Source organism: Geotrypetes seraphini, chromosome 8 (genome assembly GCF_902459505.1).
Source record: "Geotrypetes seraphini chromosome 8, aGeoSer1.1, whole genome shotgun sequence".
Classification (NCBI taxonomy): Eukaryota; Metazoa; Chordata; class Amphibia; order Gymnophiona; family Dermophiidae; genus Geotrypetes; species Geotrypetes seraphini.
Window position 1 is genome coordinate 181,546,752 of NC_047091.1, and position 17,665 is coordinate 181,564,416.

The 17,665-nt window shown below is 46.0% G+C and overlaps 1 protein-coding gene across 2 annotated transcripts in view; it reads right to left on the reverse strand.

Moving 5' to 3' along the window:
* Positions 1-5,988: 5,988 nt before the first annotated feature.
* EWSR1 (EWS RNA binding protein 1) overlaps positions 5,989-17,665 on the reverse strand; it is a 217,481-nt gene continuing 205,804 nt past the window's right edge. For both annotated transcript variants that reach the window (XM_033956837.1, XM_033956836.1), the window contains exons 15-17: positions 17,072-17,169; positions 16,287-16,575; positions 5,989-6,566 (exon numbers count right to left, since the gene is read on the reverse strand). In XM_033956837.1, coding sequence (XP_033812728.1) covers positions 6,524-6,566; positions 16,287-16,575; positions 17,072-17,169 — 430 coding nt within the window. In that variant the 3' untranslated portion in view covers positions 5,989-6,523. The remainder of the gene's footprint in view (positions 6,567-16,286; positions 16,576-17,071; positions 17,170-17,665) is intronic.

Here is a 17,665-nt window from a genome sequence, read left to right on the forward strand (position 1 = left end):
ACGAAAGCAGCTCAGCACATAACTCCCTTTAGGAATCTGGCTATGTTCGCATGAGATGCCAGCATAGATATGCAATCTCCAGCCCTGAAACAAGAGTGAGTCCCACTACTTGGACTCAACGCCACAGAGACCGGAGCAGAGAATGGCTCCTTATTTTCCTGGATACACCAGTGCTGGAAAGTTTCCCAGGCCTTAGTGTAGCTAGAGACCATTGTCAGCTTTTTAGACCTAAGCAGGATAGAAATGACTACCTCCGAATTCCTCTAGCATGCTAACGTCTCATGCTCAAGAGCCAGGCCATAAGAGCAAAGTAGTCCAGATCTTCTATGGCCACTGAATCCTGAGAAAGGTCTGGGTTTACTTGTCTGAAGACACACTGGATCTGCATACCATGGTCTGTGTGGCCAATATGAAGCCACAAGAATGACCTTTCCCTGACGGCTTCAAGTTTATTATAAAATTTGATTAATTGCTTATTCAAATCAATAAAATTACAAAATAGGGGGGACAAACAAAAGTAACAAAAAACTGAACCTTACAAAACATATTGAAGACTAACATAACAAACAATAAAACGTGAGGAAAGGATGAGGACAGAAATACAATTTGGTTGATAGAAGAAAAGATATTTATGGTTGAAAACAATAGGAAGGGAAAGAATCTTAAAAAAAAGTTATGAAAATAAAATGAAGCTCCTAGACAGTCCTTTAGTCATTAAAATGCGTCTATAAAAAGAAAGCTTTAAGTTTGCTCTTAAATTTATTCAAATTTTTTTTCCTCTCTTAAGTAATTCCATATTTGAGGAGCTGTGACGGAAAAGATGAAGTGCCTTCATGTGTTAATAATTTAAGTGAGGGAATGACTAATAAGTGTTGGTCATTGAACCTCAGTAATCTGGATGAGGTATAAGGAATCAATGATTTGTAAATGAAAGCCAAAGTTTTGTATATCAGAGATCTAAAGGTAAGCAAACTTAATTTGTACATTATGCAATGTGCGACAGGAAGCCAGTGTGCTTTTTTAAGAAGAGGAGTCACGTGATTTAATTTCTTAGCTTTCATTATAAGTTTGATTGATGTGTTCTGGATGATCTGTAAACGTCTGATTTCCTTTTGTGCTATTCTCTATCATGGAGGGAATATGTACAACAGCTCATTCTGTGGCTACAGAGTATCCAGACCCACTGTTCTGGGCTCAGACTTTCGACTGAAGAATCTGTGTCTTCTCGTTTTGAGCTGTTTTCTGGTTTGGAAGACAGACAGCATTCATTCTCCTGGATCCAATGTCTATTTGCTGAGGAAATTGGCTTGGGCATTGTCCTCTCCTGCTACGTGCACCTGAAGATGAAGCTCTGCCCATTTAAACAGTAAGCAGGCTTCCAGACCCAGCTGGACACTCTTGGTACCTCTCTGGTGATTGACATAGGCCACTGCAGTAGCACTGTCTGTGAAATCCGATTGACCCTCCAGAGTCTTCTGTAGCTTCTGTAAGGCCAGCCAAAAGGCTGGTCAACCAACATCATTGAATCAGACAATGGTTGTAGTGATCTCCTCAGCTGGAGACTGGCATCTGTCACAATTACCCAGGAATCTATGTGGAGGGTTATGCCTTTGGTTAGTGACTGAGGGCAGAGCCACCAATCTATACTGGCTCTGGCTTTCACTATCCAGGGCAGGGGCATCTGCAGAGAGTCTGACTGAGGGGACCAACATAATAACATGCTTTGGAGGACAAGTCAGCTTTCGCCCAGGGTCTATTGTGGCCACCAAGGAGCCTAGCACTTGGAGATAGTGTCTGGAGAAGTCTTAGCAAGCAAGCTTGTTATTTGAGAGCAAAGCTTCTGTCTGTGTGCCTCTAGAAGAAAGACACAACTGTCCTCTGTGCTGAACAAGGCACCCAGATATTCCAATTACTGGGTTGGAGTCAAATGGCTCCTTTAGAAATTTACTATATAGCCCAGGCTCTGCAGAACTCTGATCACCTAAGACATCGCTTACTGTGCTTCAGCAAACAATGAGGCCCTGGTCAACCAGTTATGGATGAAACTAAGCCCATCTTTGTGCAGATGGGCAGCCACTATCAATCTTGGTGAAAGTGTGAGACAGTCACAGACCAAAGGAAGGGCCAAGAAACTGGTAATAAGTTTTCTAGAACATGAAGCCTCAGGAACTTTCTGTGGTCTGGGAATATGCAAATAGGCCTTATCAGATCCACATGAGATTGTTTTCCCACTGTTATCCGTGGGGATTTGAAGTGTGATGAATTTTGTCACTGTAATTCTCTAACCGCCAGCCTGTCTGCTTCTTCTAGTTGCCCCACTGAGGAGTCCAACAAACAGTCTAATTAAGGGTCAGGCGAATTCCCAGTTTGTAACTGGTCTGGATGATTTCAGAACCCAATGAGCTGAGGATAGTCTGATCTGAGCCCAGGCCTGTGCAAAGTACAAGAGCCATCCCCCTATGATGAGGAGTAACAGTTTCTGGCATCATTGTCTTTTTGGAGAGTTTAAAGCAAGATGAGAACTGGAGGCCTGGTTTCACCTGGCAAACCTCTGTCTATATTCGTGGAACGATCTCTGGGACATGGCCCTTGATAACTTCCAAGAATGCCTGGAGCCACAAAAATTAGAGCATCCTGAGATTCTACAGGTTCTGGGTTTGCTGCTGGGCAAAGATTTCAGATGACGATCTGTTATGCTGGTCGTGAGATTGTCCAGTCCTTTCCCATAAGAATAGCTTTACTGGGTCAGACCAATGGTCCATCAAGCCCAGTAGCCTGTTTTCACAGTGGCCAATCCAGGTCACTAGTACCTGGCCAAAACCCAAGTAATAATATTCCATGCTACCGATCCAGGGCAAGCAGTGGCTTCCCCCATGTCCCTCTCAATAACAGACTATGGTCTTTCCTCCAGGAACTTGTTTAAACCAGCTACGCTATCCACTCTTACCACATCCTCTGGCAACGCATTCCAGAGTAGCCTTGGAGTTGGAGTCACCAGCCCAATGCCTGATCCAGAGTATCCTGCAGGCTGAGTGAGATAAGCCAAAGCTTTGCTCATGACTCGTGATGTCGTTGTACAGAGCATCAGCTGAAAAATCCACTCCTTTAATAGGAGTGGAGGTAAAGCCTGCCGCTTTTGCTCTCAAGACTCCGTAACCTTGTATAACAGCAAGGTCACAAGGAGGGGTCGCTGTGCTGCTTTGATTCCTAAGGCTAAAACCTCAAACAGTTTCTTGAGAATCACATGCCATTCTTTTGATACTATGCCTCCCTCGCTTGTAGGAAGTGCACTTGGTATTTTGCGCTACTAAGAAATCCACCTTGGCTAAGCGAACAGTTGGTGATACTCTGGCCGAACCATCATCTTGACAACTTTAAGGGACCCTTCAGGAACATCCCAATCTCCATGACAAGATACATTAAATATCAGGATGCCAGGGAAGCAAAGAAAACTGTAATCTCAGTCCACTCATAATAGTGGAGGACGCAGAGGGGATCTACTGGGACTCCAAGTTTAACTCCTGAAACAAATCAGTAATCAGATCCAACAGATCCGAGGGTTTGAATACCCAGAGAACCATGGGATCGTCCCTAGATCAGGACCACCAAGGAGTCTTATTGTGCCTAACCGACCCTGCATCCCATGACAAGAGGGCATACCCCAAGACATTAATGGCATAGTAAGAACCCATCGTCTGAATCTCCCTCAGAAAGGTCTCCTAGAGCCTGGCCAGCTGCAGTCAGTGAAGTAGACACACCCTGGGAGCCCCTTCCCCCCTCGCATGCTGTCAGACTTCCCCTTGGAAGGTTGTCCTGAAAGGCTCTCCTTAGCAAATTCACAAATTCTGGAGAAAAGGAATGGGGATTTCTATACCTGCCATTTTTGTGGCTTTGGTATTCATAGCCGACATTCAAAGTGGTGAGCACTAGAGGATTAAGTGTAGAAAATTGACATGGGGACAAAATTTTCCCCATCCCCGTAGGAACTCATTTTTCTGTCCCTGCAAGCTCTGTCCTCATGCTGCACAAGGCCTCAAACACTTTAAAATCATAAGTGTTCAAAGGCTTGTGTGGTTAAGGCAGAGCTTATAGGAATGGACATGATAGCAACAAATCTCACGGGGATGGGAAAAAAATTTGGTCCCCATGTCATTCTCTAATTAAGTGACTTGCCCAGGGTCACAAAGAGCAGCACTAGGTTTGATCTCATAACCTCTATAATCAGAGGTAGCAGCTCTACCATGAGCAGCGCTGAGTCTCCCATAGAGGACTCCAGCTGTGTCTCTTGGGGCTGCTGTGACACTCCGTGCCCGTAGCTTAAGATGACCACCATTCTGGGGCCCACAAAGGAAAAACTGCACCTAAGCAATGGGCTCCCTCCTCGTTCTTTGGCCCTAGAAAAGCAAAAGGTAGGCTAAGCTGGCCGCTCCCACCCCCTTCATGTGCCACAGCAAAGATGCTTCAAAAGGCCCATCCAGCACAAACCTGATATGAAGTTAGTTAAAAAAGAGTTTGAAGACTCAACCCTCAGTTTTGAGGCAAAATGAAGTGATTTGAAGCTTCTGGAAAACTTAGGAAAAAAAATTTGGAAATCCAAGATGGCTGCTGTGGCAGTATTTTGGCACCAAAAAAATGCATCAAACAAAACTAGCGATTTTAGAGGTGTGCGAACATCAGGGAATAGGCAGAAACTTTCAAAAATAACATTTGCAGATCCGATCCACCTCATAGGCTGCAATAGCCTTACTCACTGTGATAATGTGCTGCGGCCTGCCTCAGCTCCAAAAGTACCTGGATCTGGAAGAATAAATCACTGCCTCATACAGAACATCCTTCCAGTGCTGATTGTTCTGGCTGCCAGTCTGACAGCTTCTAACCCCCATGGTCTGTGGATGCTCAAAGAAGGCAGGAGGCAAAAGACAGCCAGCAACTGTGAGACCCTGCTGAGCCTCTTACAGATACCTTATAGCCTGAGATCAAACTCCTGCAAACAGTAGGTGAACAATGCTACCAGGGGACGGCTCCAAGCTCCAAAAAGGCTTCTGTAGGCTGGCTAACAGGTACCACAAGAGACTGGCCTGTTAACTGCAGTCTTAAGTTTGTTTCTTCTCAATGCAGACAGAGCTGGACCCTCGATTAGGGGAGCTCTTAGCACAGAAAGATGGAAGAAAATATGTGGGGAAAAAACCCCGAACAAAAATAAAGAAGAGCAGAAACTCTTGTTCCGGCTTGCATGCAGAAGGGGGGGAAAAAAAATAGGCAGCGGAGCCCTCTGAAATAGGAGGGATTCAAAATCCAGCGTGGATTCCATCTGCAAGGCTTGCGAGCACAGGGATATAACCTGCTCATCCAGAATGACATATTGCACTAGAATATAGAATTCTACCTTTTCAGGGAAAGGCAAAGCTAGTACGTTTCATATATCTCTACAGTCTTTCAGGCAAGGAGAAAGTGATAAAGACTAGTAGTCCTGCAATTCAGTGCGAGGTAGAAAGCAGAGATACTACAGTAATCTTGGAGGGCCACAAACCAGATATTCAGGATCTCAAGTGAGATATTTGCATATAACAGAAGTGCGTGCATCTCTCTCGTGCAGGGTCCAGGAGCATTGCATAAACCTTTAAAACTAAGCAGAAATATTTTTGAAAAGTTTTCGATGGCATAGCAACTTTTCACACCTTTTGGAAGTGGAAAAAGATAACTAAAATGAAACCAAATATCTTAATAGAATAGTGCACATTGAGACCAACACACTCCATGTGTCTTTTTAGTGTTTTGCTACTATGTATCAAGATGATTTCTAGTCAAGGATGGGTGCCCATGGGAAACTAACTGCAGCCCATTACAAGTTCACAGTGGCTTGGCAGAAAAGTGACATCATGATATAGAAAGGCATCACCTGCAGGCTGGTCCCACCAACTATACCAGAGGGCTGCTATTCCCAAGAGCTCTGCTCAGCAGGAAACCAAAACGTTTCACACACACTTGACTGATTAATATGTTTATTGGTGGGAAGGGGAACCACTGCTCCTAAATACATGGTAAAGTTAGTTGAAATACACTATTACACCACATGCCAGTGTATAAAAGCACTAACACCCATTTCTGCCAAGGATCAGTAAGATTGCAGAGGGAGGGGCTCACATCACTCTGCAATCTAACTTAGGAGTTATTTCTATAAACATTTGTAATTTATTAAAAAAATTACAACCATAAACAGTTACATTGTTATTTTCCTGTAGCATAGCCACATACCGATACTGCATGCTCACAACAATGGTTCTCATTGGTTTAGTCTTAACAACCAGCTTTAAAAAGAGGGGAAAAAAGAAAAGAAACAGTCATTCTACCATTGAGCTTCCATTTTAATGTCTTCACAAATGGTGAAAAATACTAAAGTACAGCCAAGGAATAGTCATAATGTTGTGAACAACATTATAAATATGGAATTATAAATTTAAAACATTTTCTGGTTTAAAAAATAAATCTGGTAGTAAATGCAGTTCTTTGAGGGCGGTGTCTTCTAGTAGGGCCGCTCTCGACGTTCCTGACGGTGCTCTCCACCTCTGTGGGGGGAAACAGTAGTACATAATGAAGTGACAGACAAGTCAAGCCAAGCCATTTAATCCATATAGAAAAAGCTCCATCTATCCAAATCCCATATTCAGGAGGGAGAAATTAGGTTACCTGCTAATTTTCTTTCTTTTAGACTCTCCCAGACAGGTACAGTTCACCATGACCAGCAGGTGGAGACTTGAGACTTTTGGATGTAATACTAATAGCTGTGCTACCCTCATATCTAATCCAGCGGTCTCAAACAAGTGGTCCGTGGGGCGCATGCGGCCCCCCAGGGACTATTTTGCGGCCCACGAATCTGTCCATCTTCCACTTCACAAGCTTTCCGATTGTGGAGAAGACAATCGCGTACAGACCGTGACTGCAGTAATTGGACTTGCAGAAGTATCTCTGGGAGGGAATGTCGGCAAATGGCTCGCAGCTCACCTAAAGCAGGGGTCCCCAATCTGCTTCTCTTCCCTTCTCACTGCCCTCTCCTCAAGCCACCACAATTGGGGAACAGGTCAGTGCTGAGGTCTTAGTTCTCCCTGCTTATCTTCCCCAGCACAGGGCCGACCAATTCTCGCCACCCGAAGTCAATTCTAACGTCGGGGAGGAAGGTTCCGGGCAGCCAATCACTGCCTGGCTGGCCCGGAACTTCCTCTCCGACGTTAGAATTGACGTCTGGTGGCGAGAATTGGTTGGCTCCGCGCTGGGGAAGATAAGCAGAGAGAGCTAAGACCTCAGCGCTTGGCCCTGTTCCCCGATTATGGTGGTGGCGGCTTGGAAGAGGGCAGGGAGAAAGAAAGGGAGGGGGGACAGGAGACAGAAAGAAAGAAGGGAGACAGGACAAAGACAGAAAGGGGCATGGAGAGAGAAAGACAGAAAGAAAGGGCGGGCATGGAGAAAGAGTGAGAAGGGGGCATGGTGAAAGAAAAGCACAGTTTACTTACGTAACAGGTGTTATCCAGGGACAGCAGGCAGATATTCTTATACGTTATGGGTGACCGTCACCGACGGAGCCCCGGTACGTACCTTTTTAACTAGAAAGTTCTAGTTGGCCGCACCGCGCATGCGCGGGTGCCTTCCCGCCCGACGGAGGAGTGCGTGGTCTCCAGTTAAGATAAGCCACTAGAAGCCAACCCGGGGGAGGTGGGTGGGTCGTAAGAATATCTGCCTGCTGTCCCTGGATAAACACCTGTTACGGTAAGTAACTGTGCTTTATCCCAGGACAAGCAGGCAGCATATTCTTAACGTCGATGGGTGACCTCCAAGCTAACATGAGAGGGAGGGGGGATGGTTGGCCATTAGGAAAATAAATTTTTTTAACACAGATTGGCCGAAGTGTCCATCCGTCTGGAGAGGTATCCAGACAGTAGTGAGTAGTGAACGTGTGAACTGAAGACCAAGCTGGCCGCCTTGCAGATTTCCTCAATAGGTGTGGAAACGGAGGAAAGCCACAGAAGCAGCCATAGCTCTGACCCTATGGGCCGTGACAGGTCCTTCCAGGGACAGGCCGGCCCCGAGCATAATAGAACGCAATACAGGCAGCAAGCCAATTGGACAGCGTTCGTTTAGAGACAGGACGACCCAGAACGGTTGGGATCGAAGGTCAGAAAAAGTTGAGGAGAGGAACGGTGAGCCCCTGGTACGGTCAAGGTAGTAAGCAAGGGCACGTTACAATCCAGTGTGTGTAACGCTGTTCTCCAGGATGAGAATGGGGTTTTGGGAAGAAGGACAGGCAAGACAATCGATTGGTTGAGGTGAAAAGCTGAAAACCACCTTGGGAAGGAATTTAGGATGGGTACGCAGAACCACCTTGTCATGGTGAAAAACTGTGAATGGCGGATCGGCGACCAGTGCATGCAGTTTCACTGACCCTCCTGGCAGAGTGATGGCAATGAGGAAAAGCACCTTCCATGTGAGAAGTATTGAGCGGAAGTAGTAGCAAGAGGCTCAAAGGGAGGTTTCATGAGGGCTGACAAACCACATTTAGGTCCCAGACGACAGGAGGAGGCTGTAGAGGGTGGTTTGATGTTGAAGAGGCCTCTCATGAACCGGGAAACCAGAGGGTGAGCCGTGAGAGGTTTTCCGAGGGATAGCTCATGAAAAGCAGTGATGGCAACTGAGGTGGACTCTGATTGAGGTAACTTGAGACCAGCATCGACAGAGAGAGCAGATAGGTCCAGAATGGTCTCTACCCGCCAATGAGGGGGGATTGTGATGATGCAGGAGGCACCAAGAGGAAAACGGGTCCACTTCTGATGGTAACATTGGAGCGTGGAGGGTTTCCTGGAGGCATCCAGAATGCGACGGACAGGCTGAGACAGGATATCCGGAGAGGTCATGCCCGAGGAGAAACCAAGCAGTCAGGTGGAGGGAAGAACAGATTGGGGTGCAGTAGAGACTGATGCTGCAGTGTAAGCAGAGTAGGAAACACAGAAGAGGAATGGGCTCCCTGGAGCTGAGCTGGAGCAGGAGGGAAGAACCAGTGCTGTTGGGGCTACCGGGGGGCGATGAGAATTCATGGTGGCCCTGTCCTTGCGGAGCTCTTGAACATGGTCCCGCAACATCAGTGGGTGAGTGGATGGAAAGGCATCAGATGGAACCCGATCCGTCCAGTCGAGTAGGAATGCATCTGGGGTCAGACGATGCGGAGAGAAGAGTTCTGAACAGAACTGGGGCAGCTGATGGTTCGTGAGGAGAGCTGCAAATAGGTCCACTTGCGGGTGCCCCCAGCGAGCAAAGATGGAGTGGAGAGTAGGAGGGTCCAGGGTCCACTCGTGAGGGTTGCAGGATGCGGCTGAGTGGTCGGCCAGGGAGTTCTGTTTCGCCCTGGATATAGACAGCCTTGAGGGAAAGATTGTGGGCTGTGGCCCAGGTACAGATTCGGAGGGCCTCCTGACAAAGGGGACGAGATCCGGTGCCGCCTTGCTTGTTGATGTAGTACATGGCGACTTGGTTGTCCGTGCCAGGAGAAGAACCTGAGGTAGAGGAGATGCTGGAAAGCCTTGAGAGCATAAAACATGGCTCTGAGCTCCAGGAAGTTGATGTGATGTTGACGCTCCTGAGGGGTCCAAAGTCCCTGGGTGCGGAGATCGCCCAAGTGGGCCCCCCATGCATAGGGGGAAGCATCCGTGGTTATGATCATGGAATGAGGGGGCGGATGGAAGAGAAGTCCCCTGGAGAGATTTGAGGAGTTCAACCACCATTGAAGAGATTGCTGAAGAGACGATGTCACAGAGATGGGATGAGAAAGAAGATTCGTGGTCTGTGACCATTGGTTGGCAAGGGTCCATTGAGGTATCCTGAGGTGGAGTCGTGCCAGAGGAGTCACATGGACTGTTGAGGCCATGTGGCCTAGAAGGACCATCATCTGGCGAGCAGGGATGGATGGATGAAGGAGCACCTGCCGACAAAAGTGAAGTAGAGTCCGGTGCCGGTCGGCAGGAAGGAACAACCTCATCTGATTGGTATCGAGAAACTGCTCCGATGAACTGCAGGCGCTGCGTAGGAAGCAGATGCGACTTGGATAATTGATCTCGAACCCCAGAGATGGAGGAAAGAGATGGTTTGATGAGTGGCTTGCAGCACAAGCGGAGATGTAGTCGCTTTCACCAACCAATCGTCCAAGTATGGGAACACTTGTAGGTTGTGGGACCTGAGAAAAGCCGCTACCACAATCAGGCATTTGGTGAACACCCTGGGTGATGATGCGAGACCAAAGGGCAGCACCTTGTACTGATAGTGGTGATTTTGTATCTGGAATCGGAGGTAGCGACGCGAAGCCTGATGGATTGGAATGTGAGTGTAGGCCTCCTTGAGGTCCAGGGAACATAGCCAGTCGTGTTGAGATAGAAGAGGATAAAGCGTGGCCAGGGAGAGCATTCTGAACTTTTCTTTGACCAAACACTTGTTGAGGTTCCTGAGGTCTAAGATGGGACGAAGATCTCCCGTTTTCTTGGGTACCAGGAAGTAGCGGGAGTAAAATCCCTGACCCCTTTGGTCTGGAGGAACTTCTTCGATGGCATTGAGGAGGAGGAGGGATTGGATCTCCCTGAGGAGGAGTGGAGTTTGGGAGGAGTGAGAAGCAGACTCTACGGGAGGATGGTCTAGAGGGAGAGTCTGGAACCTTAGTGAGTATCCGTGACGGATGATGTTGCGAACCCACAGGTCTGATGTGATGGCCTCCCAGCGTTGGAGAAAAATGGTGAGGCGGCCTCCGATCGGTTGAGGAAGAGGCAACGATGGTTGGAGACTGGCTATGCCCTGGAGAAAGGAGTCAAAAGGGCTGAGGAGGTTTTGTCTGAGGCGGAGGCTTGGTCGCCTGGTGAGACTGAGAACGAGCCTGAGTGTGTTGTTGTTGTTGACGAGGCCGGCGGGATTGCTGGTGAGGAGGATTCAGCGGCCTGGCAGAGAATCGACGTTGATAAGAGGACTGAGGCCTGTATGGTCGTGCAGGTGGAGTTTTCTTTTTGGGCTTAATGAGGGTGTCCCATCTGGTCTCATGAGCCGAAAGTTTTTGTGTTGTGGTATCAAGAGACTCCCCAAAAAGTTCGTCACCAAGACAGGGCGCGTTGGCGAGACGGTCCTGGTGGTTCACATCAAGGTCAGACACCCTCAGCCAGGCTAGGCGTCGCATGGCCACAGCCAGTGCGGAGGCTCGTGAAGTAAGCTCGAAGGAATCGTAAATCGAGTGCACCATAAATTTTCTGAGCTGAAGGAGGTTGGAAATCTGCTGTTGGAAGAGCGGGACCTTACGCTCAGGTACATATTTTTCTAGAGTAGAAAGTTGTTGGACCAGGTGTTTCATATAAAATGAAAAATGAAAGGTGTAATTGTTGGCTCTGTTAGCCAGCATGGCATTCTGGTACAGGCGCTTTCCAAATTTGTCCATTGTCTTTCCCTCTCTGCAAGGAGGGGTGGAGGCATAAACGCTGGAGCCCTGAGATTTTTTGAGAGTGGACTCTACAAGGAGGCTCTCATGGGGCAATTGGGGTTTGTCAAATCCCGGAAATAGGGATGACCCGGTATAAACTGTCCAGTTTTTTAGGGGCACCTGGAACAGTAAGTGGAGTCTCCAAATTTTTATAAAATGTTTCCCGTAGGATATCATGTACAGGAAGTTTAAGAAACTCCTTGGGAGGTTGGTCGAAGTCCAAAGCTTCTAAAAAGGCCTGGGACTTCTTAGAGTTGGACTCAAGGGGGATGGAGAGAGCCGCGGACATCTCCCGAAGGAACTTCGTGAAGGAGGATTGCTCGGGCTTAGAAGTGGTTTCAGCCATGGAGGGTTCCTCATCTGTAGAAGAGGCATCCTCCTCGGTACCGAGTGGGGATTGCTCCCATAGGTCTGGGTCCCTGATAGCCGGCTCAGTATGGCGGGTTTTAGAAAGGGACTTGCCAGATCGCATGGATACGGTGCCGGGGGATGAAGACCGGCGTCGATCCCTGGCCCTGGAGGAATGGTGCCGATCCCGATCCCGAGCCGACCGGTGTCGATCTGGGGCCTGGGAAGGGTCCTCTGCCGAGCGAGTCTGAAGTGCAGGCTGAGCAGATAAGACCGGCATGGATGTGTCCAACGGTACCGAGGGGGTGGATGCCGGTGGGGCGGTGCGAGGCTCGGGCTGGACCGGTACCGGAAGGAGCGGTGCCAGTAAGGTTGGAAGGAGCTGTTGGAGTTGCTTCTGTAGCTGCTCCTGAAGCTTGTCCTGGAGGATGGCCGAGATTCGGTCCTCCAATGGGGGCACCGGTACCGCTTTAGATTTCTTCGGTACCATAGGTGCTGCTCGACGCTCCGGCGATGAGGAGGCCGATGAGGAGGCCGATGACGAGGCACTCACCGTGATCGGAGCGGAGCGTTTACGGGATCGGCGGGACGTCGGAAGGACCGGGGTCACCGCTGTAACTGGAGGTCGCTCAAGGGAAGTGGAAGGCTTCTTAGCCGGCTTACCTGGCGCTATCGACCCCGAAGGAGGATCAGGCGGTGTCGATGTGGTCGGTGCCGATTTAGGCGGTGCCGTCGACGTCGGGGCCTGATCCATGGTAGAACCGGTACCGAAAAGAATATTTTGCTGTATTTGCCGGTTCTTAAGAGTGCGTTTCTTGAGAGTAGCACAGCGGGTGCAGGTGTCAGCCCGATGCTCTGGACCCAAACACTGAAGGCACCAGTTGTGTGGGTCAGTTAGAGAGATCGGGCGTGCACACCGCTGGCACTTCTTGAAGCCCGGTTGAGGGGGCATGAAGGGAAACACGGCCTCCGCGAAATCAAACCCGGAGGCTTGGATGATTACAACAGGCCCCGCTGGGGCCGGCTGCAAAAATAAAGAAAAAGACACAAAAAAAATTTTTTTTTTTTTTGAAGAATGAAGTCGAAAGACAAAAATAGAACCAAAAGTGGATCAAAAATCTGCAAAAATAAAGAAAAAGACACAAAAAAAATTTTTTTTTTTTTTTTTTGAAGAATGAAGTCGAAAGACAAAAATAGAACCAAAAGTGGATCAAAAATCGCGAGCGGGAAGGCAAAATGAGAGTTTTCAACGGCCGTTGAAAAGCACATGCGTCTTCTTCGCTCCGCGGAAACGAAGAAACTGGAGACCACGCACTCCTCCGTCGGGCGGGAAGGCACCCGCGCATGCGCGGTGCGGCCAACTAGAACTTTCTAGTTAAAAAGGTCCGTACCGGGGCTCCGTCGGTGACGTCACCCATACGTTAAGAATATGCTGCCTGCTTGTCCTGGGATAATAAAAAGTTGGGGAGGGAAGGAGACAGATGCCAGACCAGGGGAAAGGAAGGAAGAAGAGGGCGAGAAAGGAAAGAAATAGATGTTAGACCATGGAAATAGGGACGGAAGAATAGAGAGATAGAAGGGAAGGTAAGTCATGGAAACGTAGATTTTGAAAAGAAAGCAGAAAAATTGAATATTAAATTAATGCCAAATATGGATGCAAGGCAGAAAGTGAAGACGGAGAGAAAAACAGTCAAAGGACAAGAAGGCCCTGGAAACAGTTAAAAGCACAGAAAAATAAAGTCACCAGCCAAAAAAGGTAGGGAAAATGATTTTATTTTCAATATAGTGATTGAAATGTGTCAGTTTTGAGAAAGGAAAGATATTAAACTTTAAATGTGAGGACTGCAGAAAAAATAGAGTACTTGGAGGGCTGCAGAAAAAATAGTTAATGACAATTTTGCATAAGGTAAAACTCTTTATAGTTTATAAATCTTTCCTTTAACTGTTAAAGAAAAGATTTATAAACTATAAAAAGTTTTACCTCATGCAAAGTTGTCATTTCTTTAATAAGACATTAACTATTTTTTCTGTGGCCCTCAAAGTACCTACAAATCCAAAATGTGGCTCCACTAAGGGTTTGAGTTTGAGACCACTGATCTAATCAGTCTACCGAACAGCCAAGCAGAAAGTGCATAGTGAAAAACCCCTTCAGCATAGGTCCCCACAGCTCATCAGCTGAGCCAAAGCCACTGTTCTTTTGATCTCCCCAATCCTATAAAAACAGTAGAACCCGCAGAAAAAAAACCACACTCTTTACGCGAATCCCACAAGAACAAACAGAAAAAGGGGTGGGGAATGTACCGGTCTGGAGAGTCTAAAACAAAGAAAATTAGCAGGTAGGAACCTAATTTCTCCTTCCTTAGCGCGTCTCCAGACCGGTACAGTTCACTGATGGGATGTACCAAAGTAGTAATCATCATGGGTGGGACTCCCAGAGGGCTGCCACCAGAACACGTTCACCGAACACCGCGTCCCAGATGCCAGTTTCCTCTGTTGGGGAGCTCAGTGTCTCGGCTCAGGGCAGCTGGTCTCCAGAGGAGAAGACTTGGTCAATCAATGTTCTAGAGACCAGAGCCATGGTCACATGAGGCATGCATCATTTTAAACCTTTGTTTTTTTATCTTGTTTGTGGGTCTGCTGTTTGCTGAAATTATTTTTCAGCCATAGGCAAGACTTATTTCTGGGTCTAACTGTGTGAATAGGAGCACAGAAAAATTTCTTCTTCAGATAAGTTTTGGCTCAATGGTAAATTTCTGCTTCTTCCCCTTGTAAATGTATTTTCTATCAGAAAAGTAGCCACACACTTTTTTGATTGAGGCAAAAGGTTGGCGCTCATTCTTGGACAAGGTATTTAATGTGCATCAAGGGAATGGGTTATGTGATTTAGTAACCTTCCCTTTGCACATTTTTGATGCTTCTGGGATAAATTTCCCCTTGGATTTCTTCTCCTTTATTGGTGGGCTATATAGCACTATGATTTAGAGATATGTACCTTTGAATTTCTAATATGTGCTTTCCATTCAAGAATTGTACTTAACAATATTTCAAACTAAACAAACAGCAGGGTCCTAGAAAAACTAAATGCTCACTTGCTTGAAGCAGATAGGACTACAGAGTACCACAAACCACAGCCAGCCAAAGGAGGAATACTCCTGAGTGCTCAAGCATTATTGCCCGACAACCACTAGGTTCAAAACAGTGTACATGGCTCAAGACCAACAGTGAGGCACACCTCTCAGCAGAAGGGAAGGACCCAGTCAACTGAGTGTGCACACCTGGGGTACAAGGTGCCCCATAGACCAACCCTAGAAACAAAAGGTTCAAGGAAGAGAATAACCTGCTGACCACTTTTTTGTATCTAGCTAAAACTATAAATGTAGGAACAGAAGTAGACCCCAACACTCCCCAACTCAGGCCTCCAGACTGTTCATAATATGCTGGAGATGGAGAACATACAGCATAGGGCTATTGTACAGTTTCAAGTTTAGGTGTTTTCAAGTCTCCATCTGCTGGTATGTGTACATGGCCCAAGTGTCTGGACTTATCTGGAGGGCTGATAAGGAAGAAGCAAAACTTATTATATCCTTTTTGGACTTATAGATACTGTTAAGTCCAAAATTCCACTGCTGGGAAGAACAGTACTCGGACTTTTTTGTTTATAGGGCTGCCTCTCTGCTTAATCCACTTGATTGGACTTGGTCTTGTATGGATAAGGAAGCGATTGGTGGGTGATGAGTTACTAATCTGTTCCATTGAGAATTTTCTTCATTCCCCTATTTTAGTTTTGCTCTCCTTTAACCCATTACTACTACTCATAATCACATAAGCATTTTCCCAAACATTTCCATTTTTCTTTAGCACCTTCTATTTACGGACATCACTTGATTTCATACCTCTCCATTACCAATGGTGTTCAAGTTGTATTCCTGCATGAGCATGCTAGAAAACCCCCATGCAGCTAGCCATGCACTTCCTTTTTTTAAAAATCTTTATTCATTTTTACATCTTATAACAAGTGTATCAATAAACAACAATTGAAATTGAATACATCACTTGAATCTCTATCATATTCAACATTCACTAAAATTTAACCCCCCTCCCTCCCTCCCATCCCTTATGCAATCACAAATATATACAATTTCCTTTACTATTAATTTAAAAAATTAATAAAATTATAAAATCCCTCCCTCCCACCCCCTCATTTGCATAATACTTATAATGGAAAATGATATCTATTCATTACAATAACTTGTCAATGGCCCCCAGATCTCTTTAAACCATTCAAAAAACAAGAGAACTTATATGCCACCACAGTGACTCCCATCCTACTCTTGCAGTGCTCATGAGCCACAGCATCAAGATAAGTGGTGTATAAGTTATGCATTAAATCACATTTTTCTCCTGACCATGAAACAGACTTCCTTTTGTTTCTACAAATACTTACTTGTCCATTTTTCCAGGTCCTCCACGTCTACCACCGCCGCCACCACTGCCTCTGTCTCCACCACTACCACCTCTTCCTCCCAAGCCCTCCATAAGAGGTCCAGGTGGTCCACCAGGTCCTCCTCTTCTTCCCCCTCCAAATCCTCCTCTATCCATGCCACGACCACCCCGGAATCCGCCTCTGTCTCCACCACGGCCACCTCGGAACATGCCAGGGCCACCACGGTCCATGAGTCCACCTCTTCCTCCACCTCTCATGCCTCCAGGACCACCTCTTCCACGATCACCACCTGAATTAGAAGTGGTTAACATACAGGTCAATTGGAAAAAATTACAATACAATACCATACAGACTTTTAAACAGGACATATTAAAGAAGGCCAAGTCAGTTGTGTCAAATCTTTCTGAGCACTGCATTATCCACAACAGTATGACAATCCTGAACAAGTCATTAAGAGGGATCCCTCTGAACCTACGTAAAAGCATATGGAAATGAATTCATTTTAAGATCCGATGCTTTATAATAGTAAACACACCCAAAGCCAAATGGTTCTATGCAGGTCACTCTTTGATCCACTATACTGAAATGCTATTAAAACATAGCACACTGTTTCAGATTAATTCCACTATCTGCTTTAACACACAAGCATCAAATCTGGAACAAATCACAGCATAGAAAACAAAACAGCTCTTCCTCTACAAGTCATATGATGTAAAGGTGCAACAAAAAAATATAAGTGGACAAATAAGGTTTTCAATAGCCCAGCATCCAACCAGCATACATACCTGGAGGTGGAAAAGGCTGAGGAACGAAACCCTCTGGTTTAGGAGCTTTGCACTGATTGCATTCTGTTCTCCAAGAAAAATTCTGGTTTCCACAACCCCTGAAATAATTATAAGAATCAGTTAAGATTAAGTTATTATTTTCATGTGGTATATTTTAGTTGTATATGAATTTGGGAGGGGGGTGGGGGTTAAATCTTCTTGTTGTATGATATTGTAGATTTTCAAGTGATGTTGTACTATAATTGTTTGATATAAGTTATAAAATGAATAAAGAAATTAAAAAAAAAAAGATTAAGTTATGCACAATGTTATTTTTTTTTTATAAATCTTTATTCATTTTTAATCTTTCAACAAGTGTACAAATTAATATCATACATATTCTTTTTTTTTTTTATAATTCTTTATTCATTTTCAAATTTTACATGAAGTGTACAAAATATTGAATTACAACTAATGAATACACAATATCACTTTTATATCTAATACATAATATTCTAAACATATTTTTATCCCCTCTCCCTCCCTTCAAGTACTTTCCAATCACCCCATACATATTGTATACCAACATCACTTGTAAATCTATCAAGAAAAACA